The sequence below is a fragment of the Zingiber officinale genome, chromosome 3A (genome assembly GCF_018446385.1).
Source record: "Zingiber officinale cultivar Zhangliang chromosome 3A, Zo_v1.1, whole genome shotgun sequence".
NCBI classification, from domain to species: domain Eukaryota; kingdom Viridiplantae; phylum Streptophyta; class Magnoliopsida; order Zingiberales; family Zingiberaceae; genus Zingiber; species Zingiber officinale.
Genome location: NC_055990.1, coordinates 1,854,239 through 1,876,021, shown reverse-complemented (window position 1 = coordinate 1,876,021; position 21,783 = coordinate 1,854,239). Strand labels below are relative to the sequence as shown.

Genomic DNA, 21,783 nt, shown 5'->3' with positions numbered 1-21,783 from the left:
ATCATCCTCACTAATGATCTCAGGGAATGTGTATGTCGTCCCCGGGGCCATGGTGTCACGGTAAGACATCTAAATTATCTCCCAAGTATTCGTGGTTCGAACCCTAGCTACGACATATTTGTAGAAATTTTTCTTCCAAATAACGAGCGTAATTAAAAGATGTTGAGCATTTGAGTTGGTCATCGCGTGTAAGCTAATTGAGATTTTTTTTTTCAGGGAACGTGTATGTCAATCTGTTCGTTAATGGATGATTTGACCGAACATAAACTATCAACGGTTAAGAAAAAACGGTGTATTAGAGTTCTATTTTAAAATTGGTAAACAAAAGCAAAATTTAAAAAACGGAGTTATTTGGTTGAAGCACTGGCAAACCAGCTTTCTTTACAAACGACACACCCACAGATTTCATGCTGTTCGAGGAGGCATCAGGTGGAGGAGCTTACTATAATGCAGAGGACTGACCTTGGCTTCTGCCCTTTGTTTTTTTTATCGCTGAAGACACAGGTTATGGATTTGCGTGGAAATTGTCCATAAATCTAACATTATTTCATTTTGTCTTCCATGAAGACTGCACCTCGTGGTTCCAAACGATAAGAATATGAGTATTTATATCAATAGGTATTGAGGTCGATTTTTAGTGATGAGTATTTTTACTGTATAGCTGATAATACTGAAGTGTTTAAAATAAACAGTATCATCTTTTACTCCAAGGACAAACTTTTTTTTTTCTTTCCTTGTAAGCAATCTCAAAAATACTTGTCTGTTATGCTGGCTATTCTCGACGAATCCACCATGGGGGAACAACTGGATAAGATTGGGGTGTTTAAGGTAGAGTTGGATTGAAGAAAAGACTAGCTTGAGGTGCATGCTGGAACGACAGATCGATCAATCATGCCTTCCATCCTTGCGAAATCTTCTTTCTTCTTTTTCTTACTTGGCTGGATTTCACTTTGGCTTGGAACAAAGAAAAAGAATGAACAGTTTAGAGTAGATTTGAAGGTTTTTACAGATAGAGAAGACAAAATTAAAAGAGAAAGGATAATTTACAATTGTTACAGATTTTCACTGGATGTGTGCGTCTAAGGGACACATACCCACGTGGTCAACTGCCTCTTAGTTGCGCACGTTTAACACGATAACAAAAGATGAATACGTTCATCCTAAACGTCTTCGTCAATCTATCTCAAGACCAATACAGAAAAGACATGCATGCTTAGTATAACACTGCACTAATTAATTCCTCCTTCTTCTGTAAAAACATAATAAATATTATTGACTAAAGGATGCATTTAAAGTTATCAAATTTTTAAAAGACATTTAATTTTCTGATTTTTTAAAAGTCATATTTATTTCTATTTTGTCATCCTCATTAACCACTATGATATTGAGTTCAAAGAATAATACTGTTACATTTCAAAAATGAATATTATTATAGTGTTGCATAAATCTTAAAATTAGTATAAAGTTAGATGCATTTTAAGAATTTTATCTTTCGTCCATTGCTGTAAATATTAATAATTTATAATATTAGTAAAACATAATAAATATTTAATTATTTTAAAATAGAAATAAACATTATTTAAATAAACTTCTGTTAGGAATAATGTTTATAAATTTAAATTACAAAATACTATTTTTTTTAATTTTTTTTTTGCATTTATTGTTTCCCCTCATTTTCATATTGTTAAATAAAACATATTAATAATGCAGTGATTTTTAAGTCTCCTAAGTTCGACCGTGTTGCTCGCTCACATCACAGCTCACTCCCTACTAGTAGACAATTATTACTGTTATTTTGACAGTACCCCTGCTCTCTTGCTTTCGCTGCGCAATCTCTCTTCCCCTTTTCTTTGCTCGCATTGCTCTCCGGCTGGCTCCGTCGCGTCGATTTGTAACCCTCGGCCTCGCTTGGCTGCTCCTCGGTTCCGGAGCTCTCGCGGCTGGAAAACTTCCCTCTCTTTTGCTTTGTCTCGTTTCTGCTGATGTTCTTATCCACCGGATGCTAACGGCGGCGGAGGAAACCTTCAAGGTATGTGCGTTTCTCTTTTAAAGCAAAGCCATCTTTGGTTTCCGCTTCGGTCCTCACTGGTTTTGACAGATCTGGTTAGGGATACAATAGATCTGCCTTTCCTGCTTTCCTCCTCTGGGTCCGTCATAGTAAGGTTTATTTCGCTCTTACGGATTCAATGGTATAATATTCAATATTGCATTATCGTTGCTGTCAAAATGACGGTGTAGCACTCGGTTTGTACATTTCTTTAGAAGCCGAAGCATTTTAAATCGCTTCATATTGTTGTTCGTTACGCCATTTGGTAGGACTTGTTGATATATAGTGTGGTTCATGGCATTGGGATAATTCCTATTGCATCTCATTGAAGAATGAGGATCAACGTCCTGATTTATCCACCCTGCTCAACGAGGAATTTGTTAAAAAATTTGAATGGGGTTAGTGGGGCGACACTAGGGCCACCACACTGTACATTGAATACCATGCTCTGATAGTATCACTGGTTGCATGCATAGCAATCTGCATGCGTAGCAATCCGGTCGAAATATAACCATATGGTGACCTTGTTGTTCAACACCCCCTCCCAAATAGACTGGACCTCCTTGTGAGCTACATACTCCAAGCACCCCTTTGCGATCCTCATTTGGGAGATCCTTTTCTCTGTGAGCACCCCCCCAAGATCTCTCTCACATGAGGTCTGTGATACCTTCCTCCATTGATCAATTGGCCTTCCTCTCCATTGATCTAGATGAGTCCTTTCTTACTCTATTGTTCTGTTTCATGAGCTAGAAGATATATAAGCAAAAATATTGCCTTTTCCCTATCTGTGACTCTCTGATCATCAGACAAAGTCTTCTTTCGATCTATACATCCTCCCGGGCGGGATCCAGCAGTAGCTCCGCAAGCCAACATAGATAATGTGGAGACATTGCCTTTTCCTATTTGTGAGCTTCATGAAGCGTTCCTTCTCTTGATCTCAGTAGCCTCTCTTGTCTGATATAGCAGTGACTCTTATCCAAGCTTCTTCCTTCACTGGTCTGGAGTAGGTGAGTAATTTTTCATCGTGAGTTTTCCCCTGTTTCCTTTCTTTTACTCACCAAACAGCCATTATATTTTCTTCTTAGCCAGTGTGCATCTGTCATTTATTGGTTGCAAGGTGTAATATTTTTGATCTAAGATTGACAGTCCTCTCCATTTGAGTATATAATTTTTCTTCTTGTGTGTGTTTTTGTTTGTGCACAGGCGTTTCTTACCTTTTGGGTTGTTTTGAGGGTGTTCACTCATTGTTTGTAGCCTTGTGCTATCCCTTCTCAATTTGAGGCACAATTGCAAAGATATCTCAATTCCCCTCTTCTCTTGCTGATCTTTTCTCTTCAAGGCTGACTCTCTAGAGCAAGATCTATTAGTCTGCACAAGGGTGAGCTTGACAATCGATCATTGTCCACATCTTTATGATGTGAGAGTAGATAAAGATCCAAAAATTTTTAAAGGTGCCTTGTTGCAGTCAAAGAGTGATGAATTGGTAGCTCTTCATTCATATTGCTGTTCTTTCTTGTTTCTTTAAGAACAACATTGTGCATGATTAAACTGTTAGGGGTGTAACTTGTTTTTCGTTTAAAAAGTTGTCCAATCTTTCTAAATAGGTGTTAGAAAGAGAATTTAAAATAATGGGAGGTAAACCCTGAATTAATCAGAAACTAAATCATGTGAAAGAATAGTTGGTGAACTGTTTCAATCTATCTTGATGCATTAAGGTTATAATGTGAAATGGATATAATAGACGTTAAATTTGGGAGGGTATATTTTCAAAAGTTGCTTAAATATTTCTCTCTTCATGGTTTCTTTTGATAGTAATTTATGTTTCATTTTAAACTATCTTGCTTCACCTTTCATATTGAATCAAGGTTGATAATTCTTCTGGATGCCATGGTGCTTGTATAAATCGACTTTTCATGAAAGATTATTGTTTGACTTGATAAACAATGAAATTGTTAGAAAATAAATGTGGAAACAGAAACCTAAAAGCTAAGCCATGTGATTTAGGATTTTGGCCCATAAGCATGTTGGGTCTTTGGAGTTTGGCCCATTGACATATTCTTGGTGGAGTTTGGCCCATTAGCATGTGGTCGGGTTTTGGCACATATGAAGTGAGGACTTCAATCCTTTTATATATATAGCATATGTGGAGGTATATATGATGCACTTTTGATTGGTGGATATGACCAAGGTTTAAAATTTCGACCCGTGCCGAGGTTTCGGTCTTGGATCGGAACGATACGGTTTTGGTTCCGTATCGCGTTGTGCCGATATAATTTCGGTATTTTTAAAATATAAAATATATTAATTAAAAAATAAAATATTTAACATAAATATTTAAAAAATAAGCAAAATAAATAATATAAAAAATAATCTTTAAAAAAAGAAAAAGATATGAAAATAGATAAATAAATAAATAAAAATTTTATTATAATTTTTAAATTAAAATAAATGAAATATAGAATTAATTAGATAATTTTATTATGGTTTAATAAAGTCTCTTTAGATTATCTCCATCATAGTTAGGAGTTGATTAAAATAATTAACTTAAGTTTAATTAAAAAAAAAAATGAAATCCGACACTACTCCTGAGCTCGTGCGACTTCGGCCTTGTCGTGGGCCGCGGGGATAACATGACTCCTCGAGCGTGATCGTGGTGGTCGTGCAACCCCTCTGCAGCAGCCAAGGGTCGCACGATGCCTCCACACGCGACAGCGGAAGGGTTATGCAACCTCTCCGCTGCTGTTGCGGGGTCGAGCGACCCCTCTGTTGCGGCCACAGGATTGCGCAACACATCGCAGCTATCGTGGGTATGGTGCCGAGGTCGTGCCGGTGCAGGTCGCCGGGTGGAACGAGATGTTTCACCTGTTTCGACCGTCTCGGCACGACACTTTAAACCATGGATATGACTATAGTGTTTTACCTAATACAAGATATATAATTGGTGATAATTTGAAGCTAATGGTTGGTGATAACTTAAAATTGATAACTAGTGATCATTTGAAGCTGATAATTGATGTCTTAAAGCTTGATAATCGGTGATAACTTAAAGTGGATTAATTGTTGATAACTTGAGATTGGTAATTGTTGATATCTTAAAATTGTTTTTCAACTTAAGGCTTCTTAATCTTAATTGATAATATTTTTGGAGAATTTCAATTCATGCATTATTAGCCAATGTGCAAATTTTTACTCATTTCCTATATATTGTTTTTCTTTCTTCTTTCTTCTTTCTTTTTATTCCTATTACAGGTTGGTTAACGAGTTGGCTGCATCTTTGGGTGCATTTTCTTGTTAGTGGTTAAGGTATGTTTTGTAGTTAAATTTGTTTGCTCTCACATTACTTCAGATGACACATCTTGCAAAGTCTGCCTTCTGGTGGATCAAACTAGAGTGGGGTGTGACATTGATGGTGTAGAATTTTATGTTTGATTTTGTTTATTGGTTGACATTTTTCTATTTGATTTTTGGTCATGATATCTATTAGAAACTTTTCCAGATAATGGAAGATTACACATCAAGCAGTGGTTATCGGTTTAGAAGGATACAACACCAACTGTGTGCTTCTAATCCAGAGTTCGAACCATTGGTTTGTCTGATCTTTTTATTGTATTCATTTAATTATTTTCTGATAGAAGCTTCTGGGATTCTAGCATTCAGCACATTCAGAACTAAACTGTTTAATTCAGTACCATAATACTGTTTTCATATTTATTTTGTATGAAGGCGTATTTGTGTCAGCTTGTTTTTTTTATCTTGATGGATGAAGGATTCTAATTGATGAGTACAAATATTGAACAACCTTGAATATGTATAAATTTCTTTAAAAGAATTAAGGTAGTTTATATGCAAGTCTATCTCATATCTATTTTCTACATAGTTATAGTGGTCCATCCTTGCATGACTTAATTGTGCCAAAAATCAAGTGACTTAATTGCACTTTGAAAATTCATGTAAACTTATTGAATACTTATCATTTTTTAGGTTTCATTGCTCTAAATAACCAAGATTACCTGGCATAATGATACTCTAAAGCTTATTTGTAGCACACTCTATTGCAAAAGTATAATAAAGAATTATGACATACAACATTTGTGATGGCATAGATCAAATTGTGATAATCAAGTTACTATTTGTATTGCAAGTTGATGCCGCTTCGTTCTAGATGTTGTTATAGCCAAGACAATCAACACACTATACGGTTCTCCTGATAGTCAACTTGTTGATATATTTACCATTTACCAAGTTATTTAGAAGGATTGCATTTATGTTTTTATGTAGCAACCTGGGAATTATGGATATTCATACTCCAACTTAGGGAATGTTAAAAATGATGAATTTAGTCTCAATCAGTTGCTGAAGTGTTTTTTGGTTCAGGTATATTTTAGACACGGGTTGTCATAACTAGTTTAATCAATAGTTCAATGCTATAAAAACCATAATATTATCGTTGTGTTACTTGTAAATTTTTTTTTAATCACATACCAGCAATCTGTGTGTGCCAACCTACAATTTTGAAATTCAAAGTTTAGTTTTAGGTATCTGCCAGTTCTTGTTACAAATTAAATTTTTAATCCTGAACTGTAGTGATAAACTTGAAGTTTCCATACATTCTTTTTTTGTTTGTATCACCATCCTGTTGTCATTTGAGAAATAAACTTTTCTTTCTTTGCTTTCAGCTAAATGAAAATATGGATCAATGGCCACACCTTAACGAGTTGATTCAGTGCTACAAAGCTGATTGGCTGGTGGATGAAAACAAGTACGGACGCTATGAAAGTATTGCGCCACCCTCTTTTCCAAATCAAATATATGAAGGGCCTGATACTGATATGGAAACTGGTACGTGACATGTTTGTTAACAAAATAAGTTTGCCAATCCTCATTTGCAGTGATTTTATCCTTCTTCAGAGATGCGCCTTGCCAGTGAAAGGATTTCTAAGAATGAAGATGCTAGTTATGATGATGTCCCCAGTACTTCAGGGAGACAAATGTCTGAAATCAGCTTACATAAGTCATCCTTCAATTGTCAGGACATGGTACCTTCTGAATGCTTGACTTAGATCTATGTTTAAATAAACATATTCCATTTCTCTATGGAGAAGATGTTTTTGTATTATCTTCTTCTTAATTGATAATTATCGATGTTAATGGATGAAAGTGTTAGCTAAATGCTGGTTTAAAGAGATTTGACACCTTAATGTTTACCACATTGATTAATCTCCTTATGTAGCCTAAATAGGTTTTTAAAATAATCTAGCTTGAATTTCTAAAAACAATGCATCTAGCTATAAGTTTGTAATACCCATTTGTAGTCGGAAGGCATTTTAAATTGATACTCCTTCCTACATGAATTCAACTTATATGTAGTTGGAAACAGGACATGAACTTGTTATGATGAGCGATGAACACCATAGATGTCAAAATCAGGATTGGCTTTGAGATTGGATTGTTAAAGCAGACTGATTGTGGTTGTGTAATATAGGATTAATGAAACAAAATTGGTTAAAGTGATAAAAAGGTAGCTTGGTGCACGAAGCTCCCACCAATGCAATGCGGGGTCGTGTGGAAGGGTTGGACCACATTTATCTATTGTATGCAACTTCATTGATGCGCCAAGGCTCCCCTTCAAAATTGGTGAAAGTGATAAAAAAAGACAGCTCGGTGCACGAAGCTCCCGCCATGCGAGTCCCGGGGAAGGACGCAGCCTTATCTTATTTTTTTGCAAGAGACTATTTTTAGGATTCAAACCCGTGACTTTTAGATCACAAAGCAACGACTTTACAATTGCGCCAAGGCTCCCCGGTGGAAGTGATAATAAAATAAAATAATTCTATACATAAGGTAACAAATGATGTTGACGCAACACCAAAAGTGAAATCACAAACTATAGAAAAATTTATCCGAAATTGATGAAGTGAAGAGATTAATTTTATCAAGAAGAGAAAACAAACCTCATACAAAAAATTATTAACCTCACACAAAGTTTATTAAAGAAGAAATTTTATTAATTGGAGCTTCAATATATACACAATTATACTTTTGTTGACTTATTATCAACTAAACTAGGAAAGAGGCCACTGATTGTGAATCACGATCATCCCAATAAAATCTTACATAACCAAAAGAACTCATACTATGCTAAAGATATGCATTGAACTCTAATCAAATTCAAAGATACAACTTCAACACTTAAATTAGGATAATCACCAAAGTCAATTATAAATTTAAAATTTTAATTAAAATAATTTCCATTTTGCATTATTCTCCCCTATCGAGGAGAGCTTGTCTCTAGATAAGTTGTTGGCTATTCTTTTTAGGATGTCGTTTTCAAGCATAGAGAATAATTGCTTTACTAACTTTGTTTAGTGATATTTTTTCATTGGGCATTCCTTTCAATGAGTAAAAAATTGATGTACTTTGCTTCTCTTTTTTTTTTTTTTCACTTTATCTTATTCCTTTTTAGTCGCCTTTTCCGTTGAATTAAAAACATCTAAGTTTATTATCCGGCAAAAGTTTATTATAGGGTGAGAATATTATCTCTGTCTTTGTTGAAATCATGGTATGTGAATGTGGTAATGGCGAGTATGGGTCCACATAACTTGTGACAAAGTTAATTTGAATCTCTCAACAAATTTGCATTTTCCTCTATTTTAAAATTGAATTTGTGTTTAAATAAATTGACAAAATAAATAAACAAACATTATAATTAATCTTCCTCACAATATAGTTAAATAAATAGATATGAAGGATAGGAATACATCTAAATGAGATGTAATGAGGAAATTCAATTCATAAATGGGATATACAAATTAAAAAAAAATTAATTATCAACGGATATGACTCTCATATGCAAAGCGGTGCTATGCGTTTAGTAGATATAGCGAATAAAGAAGCTAATTTAGTTGAAAGACATTAAGGTCATGGGTAATTATAGAAGGAATCATGTGATTTGTAAATTTTTAATTTGATATGTTCCATTAGTAGGTCAAGATGTTTGGTTTGCTTTGTTTCCTCTTTTGGCTTCTTTGGACAACATGAATGAGATATGGTTTAAAAACCTAAGTCATGGTCAGTATTGCGTCACTTGGTCTCAAAGTTTGCATTGTTGTAAATTACACTTCCTCATATTACAAAAGACCAGAGAGTTTCTCATAGGGCTATAATGAACCAAATGTACATGAGCAAATTTGGTGTTTGACTTGGTAAGAACTTGTATATGTTCGTTCAATATACACAAGATCAATTAAATAAACTAGCTTGAACAATTCTTTAAACTAAATGAACAAACTTGGATACATATGCGTTTAACTTGTTAACCTTCAAGAACAAAAGTTGTGACTTGTTTGTGAACTATGTCCACCAACAAAGTTTATGAATAATGTTCTTCAGCAAAACTCTTATCAAACTTGTAAATGAACAAAAAAGCTCTCAGAACAAACAATCAAGCTTGCAATATTAAGCTCACTAACCAACCAATTAAGCTTAAAAATGTAAAAGTTTCAAACAAACTCAAATTGAAAGCTCAATAACATTTAAATGAACCAAGAAACCAAGTCAAGCTTGAACAACCGTTTCAATGACAAGTTTCATTTTAGACTCAGCTCGGCTCGGCTCTGTTAGCTTATCAAACCAGCTTGGACAACACAAAGCTTGGCTCGTTTACAGCCCTAGTTTCTCATGTTGTGTCCTAGTGCATTAGTTGCTAGTAAATTAGAAATAGCCAAAGCGAACAATTATTTTGTTACAGTGTAACATGGTTCGTTGTGTTTTTTTTTTTGTTTTAGCATTTTTTTCCTCCAATGATGGGACCTTTTAACTTTCACATATCGTGTCACCCAAGACTTCCATCTTTTTATTGTATCTCCTTGAAGTGACATTGGCCACTAATGCCTTTTTTATGTTTCTTGATTTACCTTTTTTTTTATTGGTTTTGCTAATCTTGTGTATGATTTTCCATCTAGCATTGCTAGTCATCACTATCTTCACTTGTTTTCCAGCATTTTGGTGAGTGTCCACTCCCACCTTATGAACCAGCTTTTGACTGGGAAAATGAAAGATCACTAATAGTTGGTCAAAGGACTCCTGAAACTCTACCAACCCATACCAGGTTCACATTAAGAATGTATCAAAATTAGAAAATCTGCAATAATGTTTCTCATTTTTTGGCCATTGTTTTGCTAAATCTGTGCTGTTGATCTCAGTGGATTGAAGATAACTGTGAAGGTGCTGTCATTATCATTCCAAGTTGGACTAATTGGTAAGTGCATCTTGTTGATGGGTTCCTTATGCCAATGTACATATGTACTTATTGAGCCCATCTCCAGTCCTTAGTCCATTTATGTTGATTACTGATCCTTGGGGATTTTTTTTGCAGAGCCTTTTTATGGCACAATTTGTTTATATAACAGAGACAGGAAAGAAAAATTGTCTGAGGACTTCCACTTCCGTGTTTTGCCAACTGAAGGACAGGATGTAAGACGTGCTTGTTTAATTTGATGTGTGGTTAAGTGAAGTCATAAATGAATATTTGTTGCTATTTCTTTTTTCTGATTATGACAATGGTTCATTTTTTCTGAAAAGAATATTTTCTTTTGCTAAAATTCTTTTTGTAGGTTAACACTTCTTTGTTACATCGTGCTGTTTTCTCCTTGGATGCCCCCTCAGCGTCAATTTGCCTGCTTATTCAACTTGAGAGGACAGCTACTGAGGAAGGAGGAGTTACAACTTCTGTTTATTCTCGTAAGGAACCTGTAAGTTGAAATTTGAAAATTGTTATATGGTGTTTTTTCATAGATTTTGAAGGCAATTGAAATAGGTACACACTTCTCTCTACTGTGTTAAAATTGATCTTCTATAGTTGTTTTCTTTTTTGTTTTTTATTAGGCATTGAAATTTCTAAAATTGTCATTCACAAACCATAACAAAATTTAGACTAGTGCTGCCACTGCTAAATTTCAGTTTTCTCACATTGCTAATTATTCTTCAGCTTTATTAAGGACTCTGGCACATGTGTGATATGAAGAATTTTGAATACTTTAACTTGTAAGCTACCTCATATGTTAGGTTCATATGGCTGAGAGAGAAAAGCAGAAACTCCAAGTTTGGTCAAGGATCATGCCTTGCCGACAATCATTTGCATGGACGATATTTCCATTGTTTGAAAGCAACAATGTTGCTGCCGCTGGTGGTGCTGTATCTCCTAGCAGTCCTCTTACTCCCAATGTATCTGGCCCAACCCCTCTAGATACTTTTGCTGAACATGTTTCAAAAATCACTTTGGATGGCAAACAAGCTCAATATTCAAGTGGAAGCTCTGTTATTGTGGAGATATCAAATTTAAACAAAGTCAAAGAGAGTTATACAGAGGACTTACTTCTGGTGATTTGTCTGCATAAACTCTTGATAATTTTAGTTATCTTTTTCTGGTACATATAATGATGCCTTATTAGGTGTTTATGCTGCTGATAAAAGGAAAATAAACAATATCCTTCTGTATTTGCTGGATGGATTCAGATGTTGATCTATGATTATTAATTTGTTTCAATGAAAGCTCCTGACTTTAGTTTTACTTGCCGTTTTTGTATATTTTAGGATCCTAAAAGAAAAGTACACAAGCCTGTTAAAGGTGTATTGAAATTGGAGGTTGAAAAACTTCATACATCACTCATTGATGTGGACAATATTTCTGACGGTGGAAGCATAATCAATGACTCAAATGATGCTGGTGATCGTTTTATTGAAACTTCTTTAGGAAAGCATCATAGCAATGGTCCTGATATCCCCAGGAGTGGTAGTTTGAAGTTCATTGGCATTAATCGAAAGGATATTTGTAGGAATGTGTCAATTCCAGCTGGAGAAGATCATCCTGATTTTAGTGATCATGTAAGTAGTATCTTGTCTGCTATTTATCAGTATTCAATCTGTAATCTTGCTTTAACACATCCTGAAGTTCAGCAGATTTGTCTATTCACTTTACTTAAAAGCATAATGTTTCTAAATTGGAGGTGCTACTTTGCTAGTATTGTTTTCATATTTTCTTTACAAAACATTACTCTTCCTGATTCTTAAAGCTTCTCTGTGCCATCTCTTGAATTTTATCTGAAGGTATTGTGAACAATCTCTATTGGAGATTCTGGTGGTTCTCTTAGGTAAAAATACTCTTTATAAGGTTTTTCTTTCACGGATATGTAGTAATTTATAGGAAGTGCATTTTAGTTATTTCAAGCTGTAAGCTTATTATAGCTGTTTTGCATGTTTGTTTGTTTGTTTGTTATTTTTTTCTGTCGCAGTTTGTGATTTTGGAAAATTAAATTAAATTATCTACTACTTCTGTTTGCTAGATATTATTTAGCAGAACAATATATCATTAATTTCTTTTAAAATGTTCTCTTGTATCCTTGCTAGGCAAATTGTGCAAAGCTGTATCTGTTTAGTTACCTCTCTCTTATCAGAACATGCGAAAGTTTTGTTGATAAGGAACATACACCATTAATTACCCCATTTTGTTTTTAGGCTGCTAAATTTTTGATCTTTATAGCTAATGATTTTATTGAGATGACATTAAATGTACACTTGTGCGTGACAGTTTCAAGCTTTTGATTTTCGGAGGATGACTAGAAGCGAGCCATTCTCGCAACTTTTCCATTGTCTTTATGTTTATCCTTTAACTGTTAGCTTGGGTCGTAAAAGAAATTTGTTCATAAGGATAGAAATGCGAAAGGATGATGCTGACATCCAAAAGCAGCCATTAGAGGTTTGTGTTAATGAGAAGTGGTTAAGTTCTTGTTTATCACTTTCACTTTAGAATTCTTCATTCTGTGGAGTTTCTGGTTGTTTGGTTGCTCAGGCTGTATTTCCAAAGGAACAAGGTCAAACTCTTGAAAAGTATGCTCATACACAAATTGCAGTTGGAGCTAGAATGGCGTGCTACCATGATGAAGTTAAACTTTGCCTCCCTGCTATTTTGACACCCCAGCACCATCTCTTGTTTACTTTTTTTCATGTTGATCTTCTGATGAAACTTGAAGCTCCCAAGCCTGTAAGTACTAATCATGCTTTTGATTAGTTTCATAGGTGGATTTTGTATTTCTGTTAAATCACATGTGGAACATTCTTCCCATTATTAACTGATAGTTCAATATGTAGGTGATTATTGGTTATGCTGCACTTCCTTTGACTTCCCACATTCAGTAAGTGCTGCATGTCTCAATATGATGTCTGCTATAGATTTCTGATCTTAACTTTGCTTTAAGCTAAATTAATCCTATTCATTTATTTATTTTCTTTTGAAATGGACATACAATATATTTTTCCAATAACCTCAACTTTCTTTTATCTTTTAGATTTCTCTTGAGCTTTCTCTTTTTATGGTTTCCTGGAAGGAAGGCTTTGAACTTTTTTTGGGGAAAGGTAAATGTTTTATGAATGTCTCAAGAGAGTACCACTAAGAGCCTATAATAAAGAGCATACAATCACTAGAAGTCCACAAGTCGATACATGTATCTTTACTAGTCTATCGCTAAGACACATCTTCCCTATTGTATCACTGATGTTTGTGTCAAGTGACTCAAAGTCATTAAAGTGTAAAGGTATATCTATAACAAGCATTTGATTGTAGATCTCGGTATAAATATTCTTCTTGCATATACAATCATTTTAAAAGCCTATTTCCGTTTTTTACATTTGCAAAATTTTAGTTATTTATGGTGTTTTATAGCTGTCACATTGGATAGGAGTAGGACTGCTATCCTTTACATTAGTCATTATCTTGTATTCTAGTTGTGAGGGAGTTATACTTGCAAGCATTATCTAGTATTCTAGTTGTGAGGGAGTTATACTTGCAAGTTTATGGAAGCCTGCAGTGAAAACCATATACAATATAGTGAATGTACATTTTCATGAATTTAAGCGCCATGTCTAGGCATTTGTCTTGAACATGAGAAACATAATTATGCCTCACTATATTAATTTTTTACTTCGATATAATGCATCATCATAAATGACAAAGTATACTCACTCTGACAAACTATAATTTGTGATAAATACTGATCAAACACAATCTTGATACAAGAGTAGTTCTTGCACTCAGCTTTCCATTGCCCAGTTGGTGATGTTCTTTTTTAATAACAAAACTGTAGGATGAACAATCCTCTTGATAGTAATCCATTGTGGTCTTAAACATAAACACACAGGATGGATTCAATGCTGTCTGACATATCAAAGTATAAACTTTCCAGCTGTGACAAGCAAAAAGAAATTAAATAAAAGAAATAGTTAGAAAAGATTAATTAAAGAGAGTAATGGGAAGTGACCATGAAGTTGTTCATGTTTGTTATCTTTTGCCAACAATAGAAATATATAAATTGGTACCTATTTCCTAACGGTTTGAGCTTTGGGATTAATAGTTAGCCAATTAACTTTAATAGGTATCACACACACACACACACACACACACACACAGATCCCACCTGTTTCAAAAAAAAAAAAAAATCTAATCAACTATCATGAGGCTGAGGACAATCAAAATTAAGTTCCCCACCCACATATGAAGACGAGTGCTAACTATATAAATTAGTCCCTTTATAGTAAACAATTAAAATGCTCAAACTATGATGTTTGCTGATACACAAAATTCTTTTAATCTGAAAAAATGAAAAGCTTCTAAGGATCCTTGTTTTGGTTCTATGCTTATTTGTGTTAAACCCAATACCATCCGAATCTAGTCCAAATTGCTAAGACTTAGGTGAAGGACCGACCTCATGGTAATAAGTAACAGAATGAAGAGTAACAGGGTGGAGTTTCTACATCCTTTGACATGGCTTATTTTAACACCTAGCATGTTTAAGTCTTCATAGTTTTATTCTATTTGATGTGTTACAGACATTACGGCAGCCAAAACTGTGAGTTTGATTGTAAATAGAAATGACTAGCCTGACAATTTTTGCTGATTTCTTATGAATACTGATGATGAATAACATGTGGTGTCTTGATTGTGCTCAGCTTACCACAATCTCATCATGTTGAATTGGGTTAATCTGATTGTGGATGCCTTTGCTGAATGAATTAAGTGTCTAGTCATAACTAAATAATTTCTTAATAAATGCCTAACAATTATGTGATGGGTAGATGGTGTAAATACCTAAATCATCTTACTTGATCAGACATCCTCATTCATTTAGCTATATACATGATTCAACATGAAGAAAGATACTAAGATGGTTTGACGGTATTTAAGGCCAGAAATTCATGAATTTTTATGTTGTGCAATCTGTGTTATCAATTCACTTTGTTATCTTGGTCATCTTGAAAGAGTGAGCTATATCAAGTATCACTTAATTTTTATTTTTGCGTTCTGGTAACATGATTGTGTTCCCTTAATTGCAATAATACATGTTTCTTGGTTTAAAAATTCCTTTTTCACCCATTTTAGGCTGCTGTCTGACGTATCTTTGCCTATTTTGAGAGAGCTGGTTCCTCATTATCTCCAAGATAATAGCAAGGTATACTTTTTCCTCATTTTACATTGCTGAAATATTCCAACTAAAAAATGTATTGTAGTGCTATTTTAGCATTTCAACTTTAATAGAGTTGCCTTTGAGTTTTCATTCTGAAAATTTCATAGTTTGAACTTATGGCCTTTTTCTCTGGGATTTTTTTTTCTCAGGAGAGACTGCACTTTCTAGAGGATGGAAAAAATGTCTTCAAATTACGCTTGAGGTTGTGCTCTTATTTGATCCCTGTCAATGAGCGAATCCGTGATTTTTTTCTTGAGTATGACCGGCATAATCTCCGAACAAGTCCACCTTGGGGATCAGAACTTCTTGAGGTACATTCTTGCACTTAGAGATTTGTTTTGGCTCCGTAACTTTTCCAAATGGGAATTAAATTTTGCATCTATATTTAATTTATTATGAATGCCAATTTTCACTCATACTTTCAAGGCTCATTGCATTTTTCCCCTGAATCAAAATTCCAATAGGGTTCTGTCCTGCTTACTTAAATCCATCTTGCTGATTTATGGTTAGTTTTTTCTTCTATATTCGTTTGCTATTTTTTGGGAATGTGCCAATCAATTGGTTTTATCTGAGGAGCAAGGAGAATGGAAAGTAACAAAATAGGCCGTCAAGTCATAAGAGAGCCAGGCAATTTGATTCATGTCATTGACAGAGTTAGTGGTTCCTGATTTCATTTATCATTTTGTCATATATTACTGACGACAGTAAATCAAACTTAAACATATTATGACTAAACTTGGTTAGATACAGTTATAGATTGTTCTCGACACAATTCAGCAATTTGAACACTTTTGAGATGCAAATTCCAACCTTCCTATTTCATAAGTATGGCCCAAAACAAATTTGAGAGGAACAGCATAATACACAAGGCTGCTCACAGTGGAATGTGTAGACGGTTGAAGTGCATCTTCACTTGGTAGTGGAGAGGCTGTTTCTAGAAGAAAAAAATTTAAAAATTTCATGTAAGTAGAAACAAATTTGAAAATGTAATAATAACTCATATATAGTTAGAAATCAGAAAAACATAAAACATTCAGTATAAATTTATCATTATATTGGTATTCAGAAATTTATTTTTGATTAATCTAAGACTCAACTATATTTTTTACTGCATTGTACATAAGTGTACTCCAAACTGATTTCATAAATAATCTGACATACGCTGCAGGCGTTGACTTTCTTTTGATTAGGGCTAGATGGTCACTAATGTCTAATTTATTTTGTTAAGGGTAATTCAGGTAAGTTATTAGAGTTTCTCACCCATGGCAGTCTCTTTTACCCATGTTTATTTATCAATATAAAATTACACTTTAAGCCTTTTATTTAATACATTGTATTTATATTTTAGGTACGTACCACTCTCCTCAATGTTGATTCAAAGATATTATCCATTTGTTAAAAGATGTATACAATTCTAGAACTTCTTAAGAACGTGGTTAACAAATCTGCTAATTGATGCAAATAATGCAACAATTCATTTGATTGTAATTTCCCTATGTTGAAATGAAAATCATTTTCTATGTGTTCTTGTGGAACTCTGGGTTAAAGACTGTGCATGTCAGCCACAATATGATATCAATATAGACACCTAGAGCCCAATGCCAATCTCCCTGTTTGCAAATTTTAAATGGAAACATAATTACCAGTAAATGATATGGAGCAATTTAAATATTTAGTAAACTTACTGACTATACTAAATTCATTGGCAAATCAGTCGCATAAAAAACTAAAGAAAGTGATAAAGATAGATTAACAAAACTTGTCTGAAGCCTTTTGCTATTGAGAAAGAACCATTGACAAAACATGACGTTGATATAAGAACTAAGTGATATAAAATTAAGGAATAAATGGATGTTACTAAACATGTTTGTGTGAGATGCTTGAGTAAGGATGTAGTTAGAAGGCTGCCGGATTTGTACCTACCTATATGAGGTAAGACATTTAACTGAGAAGAGGCATCTTTCGCAACATGTTAATTCAAACATATAAGATGTTTAACTGAGAGGAGGCATTTGCCACAACATGTTAATAAGAATTGATAGTGGAGTTAGAGCTAGAGGAGATGAAATGATCTGCAGGAGCTGGACTATCCTAACTCTTAACTAGCTGTTGCTGACTGTGCCATGTGTGGTGTCTAGAGGATTTGAGATGGCCTCATGAATAGTCACAGGAGTAGCAGATATCCTGACATGGAGAAAGTATCTATAGTGGTTGCATTTTGGCTTGTTCTATCCACTGGACCAACCTCCATGACCTCACACTGTTGGGTTTGTACTGCCAAAATTTTCACCATCAAGTACTCACGTCATGTTCACCAATGAAGGCAAACAACTACTTGACATCAGAGTAGCAGTTGCTGCCAAGGTTTGCAGTGGGTACATTGGAAAAAGTGCATTAATAGTGCTACTATTTAAAGGAAAAAATTCTAGCTAGAAAGAGGAAGAAGAGATTTCTTCTTCCTTAACAGTCCTGACCAAATCTAGACAGAAGATGAATGTGCAGAAATTCATAAATAACTTGATAGAAGATTTATATAGCAAAATAACTTGGCAATGGTGTGCTGGTTGGTCAAGAGGAGAGGAACTCATTCATATTTCTACTCCCTCTTAGCGAGCATTAGTTAGGAATGGTGTCGAAAGAGATAACAACGCCAGAGGATGTTCCATGTAGATAAGAGGCTGATTTAGAATAGATAATATCAATAGAATCCTTGTAGTGTGGGAGAGGGGTCATGCAGGGAGGCATCATTCAAGGAGATGACATGCGGGGAGGCGATGCACGTGGGGTTTCTCAGTGGAGGGTTCTCGGTCGCAGGCATCACGTATGGGAAGAGCAACATTGTGTGACAACCTATAGCAGGAAGTTATCAGTGCTTGTGAGTAGGAGGGTACAATGGGTATTTGAATTAGAGACGAAATTGAGCCTACATATCATTGGTGAAAGTTGATTGTAATGAAGATCGAAATTGCATGGATTGGTATCATGTAATGGTTACTCTAATACTATGTTAGGCATAATGGAGATCCATCTTGATTACCCATGGTAGTTCTCTTTGCCTCTGTTTATTTTTTGAATTTTTATTATTCATCAATATAACATTTTAAACCTTTTAATACAAATTGTTCATTCATTTGTTGGCTCTCTTCTGATTTCCTGTTTGTATCTGATGAGTATGCAGGCAATTAACAGCTTAAAGAATGTTGACTCCACTGCCTTATTACAGTTTCTCCAACCAATACTTAATTTGCTCCTCCATCTTATTGGTGATGGTGGTGAAACCCTGCAGGTTCTTTTTTTCCCCTCTGCCTTGTGGACATAAATGGTTGATTGCACAAGTGGATCTTTAATCTAAAGACCATTATTTTTAGCTGAAAGTGTTCTCTTTTCTTCTTCTTTTGCCGTGCAATCAATTTGAACACAATTTTATCTGTTTAGGTTGCAGCATTTCGAGCTATGGTTAACATTCTAACCAGGTGTGTATGCATCAAAATCTTTTTTAGAGTTTCTTCACATCTATCTTTGAATCCATTTTATCATTCGAATGGAGCAGTTTTGTCCATAAAGTACTTCGTGATGTAACATAGTTGAAAATATTAAAGTTAATCTGGATTGATTCTTAGATTTTTCCAAAAAGATACTTTTGTACCAATAGGATGCTCTAAGCCCTTAGCTCCCTTCCTATGTCATCCTTCACGCTCCACTTATATAGTCCGCTTCTTAGCCATCTCTTGTCAAGCTTAGCGTCCCTTGGATACATTGAACCCTTTGGCTCTCTCCCCATGCCACCCTTCACGCTCCACTTATGTAGTCCGCTGTCCGCTACTTAGACATAATTGCACTTTGATGCTCCTCGCCCCATGGTCCTTCAAACGTCTTATATCATCCTTCTCCAATCTCAACAGATCTTGAACCATCAGATAACCATGACCTTGGCTGCGCCAAGTTGTCTCTATGTGTGTATCCATCAAGTTCTTGCACATTCAAATACACATATCTAACCTAAACCCTTTGTTGCACTGGACCACTTTGGGCCAATTGCACCAACATTTTCTCTAGTGATACGCAAGTGAATTTGTGTGACCTCATAATGTTCATGCAAATTGGTTTATCATATTGATCCTGTCCGAACCAGGGGTCAACGAACGCTGGGGACGTGGCGCTCTCTACTGGATCCTCAAGTGCTCCGGCGAACCTGCAGCAAAACCGAGCCGGGAGGGGTGTCTCCGGCGGGCCCTCAGCGAGGAAATAGCAAAGAAGTGGCTTTTAAGTAGAAGACTTCGTGTCGGTGAAGAAATGGAGACCTTATATAGACCTTCAAAGAAGCACGGTAGCCAATCAAAGCAACCACACAGCCCATGCCCAGTATGGATCATCGAAGGGCCATGCCCAGTATATGGATCTCGGGAAGTCCATGAGGTCATACCACCATCTAGATCAACCTTTCCATCGATGCGAGCGGCAAGATCCTCCATCGCGGCGATCAGAGCTTAATCATCGACATGCCTGATATCCCATATCCCGAGCCGCGCTCGGCCCACCTTTCTACCCGCCTTATCTTGGCGACAGGCGACCCGCTCGGGTTCCGGCACCGAGCGAACTTCCGCCGCCTTCGATCCTCCCCGCCTTGAAACCCAAGCCCTCGATGGTTATCTCAGTCGCTGACCTACTCAGTTACTGACGGGCTATTAACCTTAGGCTTCATCGTCCTCGTTGAGACTCTTAGATGGGTCCCCATTCTTACCGCCGATCACATATGTTTAATTCCATATCTGTTATGTTGGTTACATCCTGCTTAGGTTATTGCCCTGGCAAAAAACATGCTTATAGCATACAAATATTTAGTGACTATGACATTATCTGCAGTGACGATCTTCAGTTTGATTCTGAATTTATCGTCTAATGAACTTTACTATTTGAAAGGTAGCTATCCCTTAACCGATACGTAATTATCCATTTACTAAATGATTCAGTATTTTTTGGTCCTCTTTGGAGAAAAATATTTTATGGTCCTGTGTTTACATTAAAATTTATGGATCATTGTGCAGGGTACAACAAGAATCATCTGATGGAGCTGATCGAAATAGTTTTCTTGTGAAATATGTTGACTATGCATTTAATGATTTTGGTGGTCGGCAAGCACCAGTTTATGCTGGTTTGTCTACAGTGTGGGGTAGCTTGGCACGCAGTAAGGTAACAATAATTGGTAATTTAGGTTTTATATTTGCTTAAATATCTTGCATAGTGTAATAGCTAGTATAAGAATCACACTTTTACAATCTCTTGGAATAACTTATCTTTTTTGGAAATATTATGTGATTTTCAAAACAATTAAGCAATTCTCAAGGCCCAAGGGTATGTTATTTTAAAAAGTACTTGCCAACTAGTTCCTTCATGCATTTAAGATAGAAGAACTATGTTGATTGCTGAACATGAATATCTGTTTGACTTACTAATATACTGTTTATCTTAGATTCAAAAAATTAAGATTCTTTTGATTCTTTCGTTGAATGGGTTATTAGTTTTTTTGCTTTGATGTTCTGCATAAGATTTACTTAGATTTAAAATGTGAGGTGTGAATGCCATTTTGAATTCTCCAACCAGCTGACGCATATCCTTTTTCTCCTTAAAGTATCATGTAGCTAGAGGTTTCTTCCTCAGGAAAACTAAGTCCTCGCACCACATGGAAATTTTGTTCCTTTATTTTCTAAAACAAAATTTATAGAAATTTTTGGCTGAATTTCCCTTGTTTTTCTATATTTCTTGTAAATACAAATCTTACAATTTAATACAATATAGAAACACCTCTAGCACAACATATAATAATCACCCACATCCTAATTTATTATTAGGAATTATCACTATACAAAATCATCACAAACTTAATGGCACAAGTCGATATGAACCATAGCACAATAAACTTACTGGATGAAGTTTAAATATTTGTTCCATCTAGGAATGCAAACTTCAAATTCAGTTAACTATTTATACATGAAACTCTACCTGCCGTCTTTTGTATGCGTATCTTTAGCTAACTTTATCTTAGCTATATTGTATTATTCAGTAGCATTTCTTGTTAGTTGCTCACCTGTATTTTCCAGAGTTTGCTATGTTGAGCTAGAGATGCACTTTGTTAGAACACTATTTTACTTCATTTAGTCATTATTTATGATGACACTTTATTTATTGTTCCACAGGCCAAAGGCTATAGAGTTGGGCCTGTTT

General features: G+C 35.1%; 1 protein-coding gene across 1 annotated transcript in view; it reads left to right on the top strand.

Annotated features, from left to right (window-relative positions):
• The first annotated feature begins 1,749 nt into the window (after positions 1-1,749).
• Positions 1,750-21,783, top strand: part of LOC122053451 (guanine nucleotide exchange factor SPIKE 1-like) — a 23,219-nt gene continuing 3,185 nt past the window's right edge. Inside the window, exons 1-20 of the mRNA XM_042615502.1 lie at positions 1,750-2,029; positions 5,343-5,350; positions 5,544-5,633; positions 6,724-6,886; positions 6,956-7,083; positions 10,045-10,154; positions 10,249-10,304; positions 10,422-10,519; positions 10,660-10,797; positions 11,111-11,425; positions 11,639-11,929; positions 12,633-12,800; positions 12,894-13,085; positions 13,193-13,236; positions 15,477-15,546; positions 15,711-15,872; positions 18,740-18,847; positions 18,997-19,034; positions 20,607-20,751; positions 21,756-21,779. Coding sequence (XP_042471436.1) covers positions 5,547-5,633; positions 6,724-6,886; positions 6,956-7,083; positions 10,045-10,154; positions 10,249-10,304; positions 10,422-10,519; positions 10,660-10,797; positions 11,111-11,425; positions 11,639-11,929; positions 12,633-12,800; positions 12,894-13,085; positions 13,193-13,236; positions 15,477-15,546; positions 15,711-15,872; positions 18,740-18,847; positions 18,997-19,034; positions 20,607-20,751; positions 21,756-21,779 — 2,337 coding nt within the window. The 5' untranslated portion in view covers positions 1,750-2,029; positions 5,343-5,350; positions 5,544-5,546. The remainder of the gene's footprint in view (positions 2,030-5,342; positions 5,351-5,543; positions 5,634-6,723; positions 6,887-6,955; positions 7,084-10,044; positions 10,155-10,248; positions 10,305-10,421; positions 10,520-10,659; positions 10,798-11,110; positions 11,426-11,638; positions 11,930-12,632; positions 12,801-12,893; positions 13,086-13,192; positions 13,237-15,476; positions 15,547-15,710; positions 15,873-18,739; positions 18,848-18,996; positions 19,035-20,606; positions 20,752-21,755; positions 21,780-21,783) is intronic.